The 1300-nt window shown below is 43.9% G+C and overlaps 1 protein-coding gene across 1 annotated transcript in view; it reads left to right on the forward strand.

Annotated features, from left to right (window-relative positions):
* Positions 1 to 300: 300 nt before the first annotated feature.
* Positions 301 to 1300, forward strand: part of LOC106818320 (neurocalcin homolog) — a 3159-nt gene continuing 2159 nt past the window's right edge. Inside the window, exon 1 of the mRNA XM_014823039.1 lies at positions 301 to 723. Coding sequence (XP_014678525.1) covers positions 346 to 723 — 378 coding nt within the window. The 5' untranslated portion in view covers positions 301 to 345. The remainder of the gene's footprint in view (positions 724 to 1300) is intronic.

Consider the following 1300-nt stretch of genomic DNA (forward strand, 5'->3'; position numbering starts at 1 on the left):
CGTGTTTAATTACCTATACACGTATTTAATTACCTATACATGTATTTAATTACCTATACACGTATTTAATTACCTATACATGTATTTAATTACCTACACATGTATTTAATTACCTATACATGTATTTAATTACCTATACACGTATTTAATTACCTATACACGTATTTAACTACCTATACGCGTATTTAATTACCTATACACGTATTTAATTACCTATACACGTATTTAATTACCAATTCATGTATTTTTCTCCGATTCTTGTTGCTACGCAGAGACGAGAACGACGACAGCCGACCCCCCCCCCCGCGCTAGCTATAACCATATAGCTAACACGGCAGCGCAGTAATGGGCAAGGGCGGAAGCAAGCTGCGGCCAGAGGCGCTCGCCGACCTGCGCGAGAACACCGAGTTCTCTGACGCCGAGATCCACGAGTGGTACAAGGGCTTCCTCAAGGACTGCCCGTCGGGCCAGCTGTCCGTCGACGAGTTCAAGAAGATCTACGGCAACTTTTTCCCGTACGGCGACGCGACCAAGTTCGCCGAGCACGTGTTCCGGACGTTCGACGCCAACGGCGACGGCACGATCGATTTCCGCGAGTTTCTGACGGCGCTCAGCGTGACGTCACGCGGCAAGCTCGAGGACAAGCTGCGCTGGGCGTTCAGCATGTACGACCTAGACGGGAATGGCTTCATCAGCCGGCAGGAGATGCTGGAGATTGTATCGGTGAGTGGGGGAGGGGTTGGTGTGCGGGTGGGGTGAGGTGAGGGGTGTGGTTGGGGTGTGTGTGTGGGTTGGGGTGTGTGGGTGGGAGGGTGTGTGTGGACGCGAATGGCTTCACCAGCCAACAGATGCTGGAGTTCGTATCGGTGAGTGTAGGTGGGCGGGAGTGGGCGAGGGTGGGGGAGGGTTGGGGTGTGTGTGTGTGGTGGGTGGNATGTATTTAATTACCTATACATGTATTTAATTACCTATACACGTGTTTAATTACCTATACATGTATTTAATTACCTACACATGTATTTAATTACCTATACACGTATTTAATTACCTATACATGTATTTAATTACCTATACATGTATTTAATTACCTATACATGTATTTAATTACCTATACACGTGTTTAATTACCTATACATGTATTTAATTACCTACACATGTATTTAATTACCTATACACGTATTTAATTACCTTGTATTTAATTACCTATACATGTATTTAATTACCTATACACGTATATATTTACCTATACACGTATTTAATTACCTATACACGTATTTAATTACCTATACATGTATTTAAT

Source organism: Priapulus caudatus, unplaced genomic scaffold (assembly GCF_000485595.1).
Source record: "Priapulus caudatus unplaced genomic scaffold, Priapulus_caudatus-5.0.1 Scaffold36, whole genome shotgun sequence".
NCBI classification, from domain to species: domain Eukaryota; kingdom Metazoa; phylum Priapulida; class Priapulimorpha; order Priapulimorphida; family Priapulidae; genus Priapulus; species Priapulus caudatus.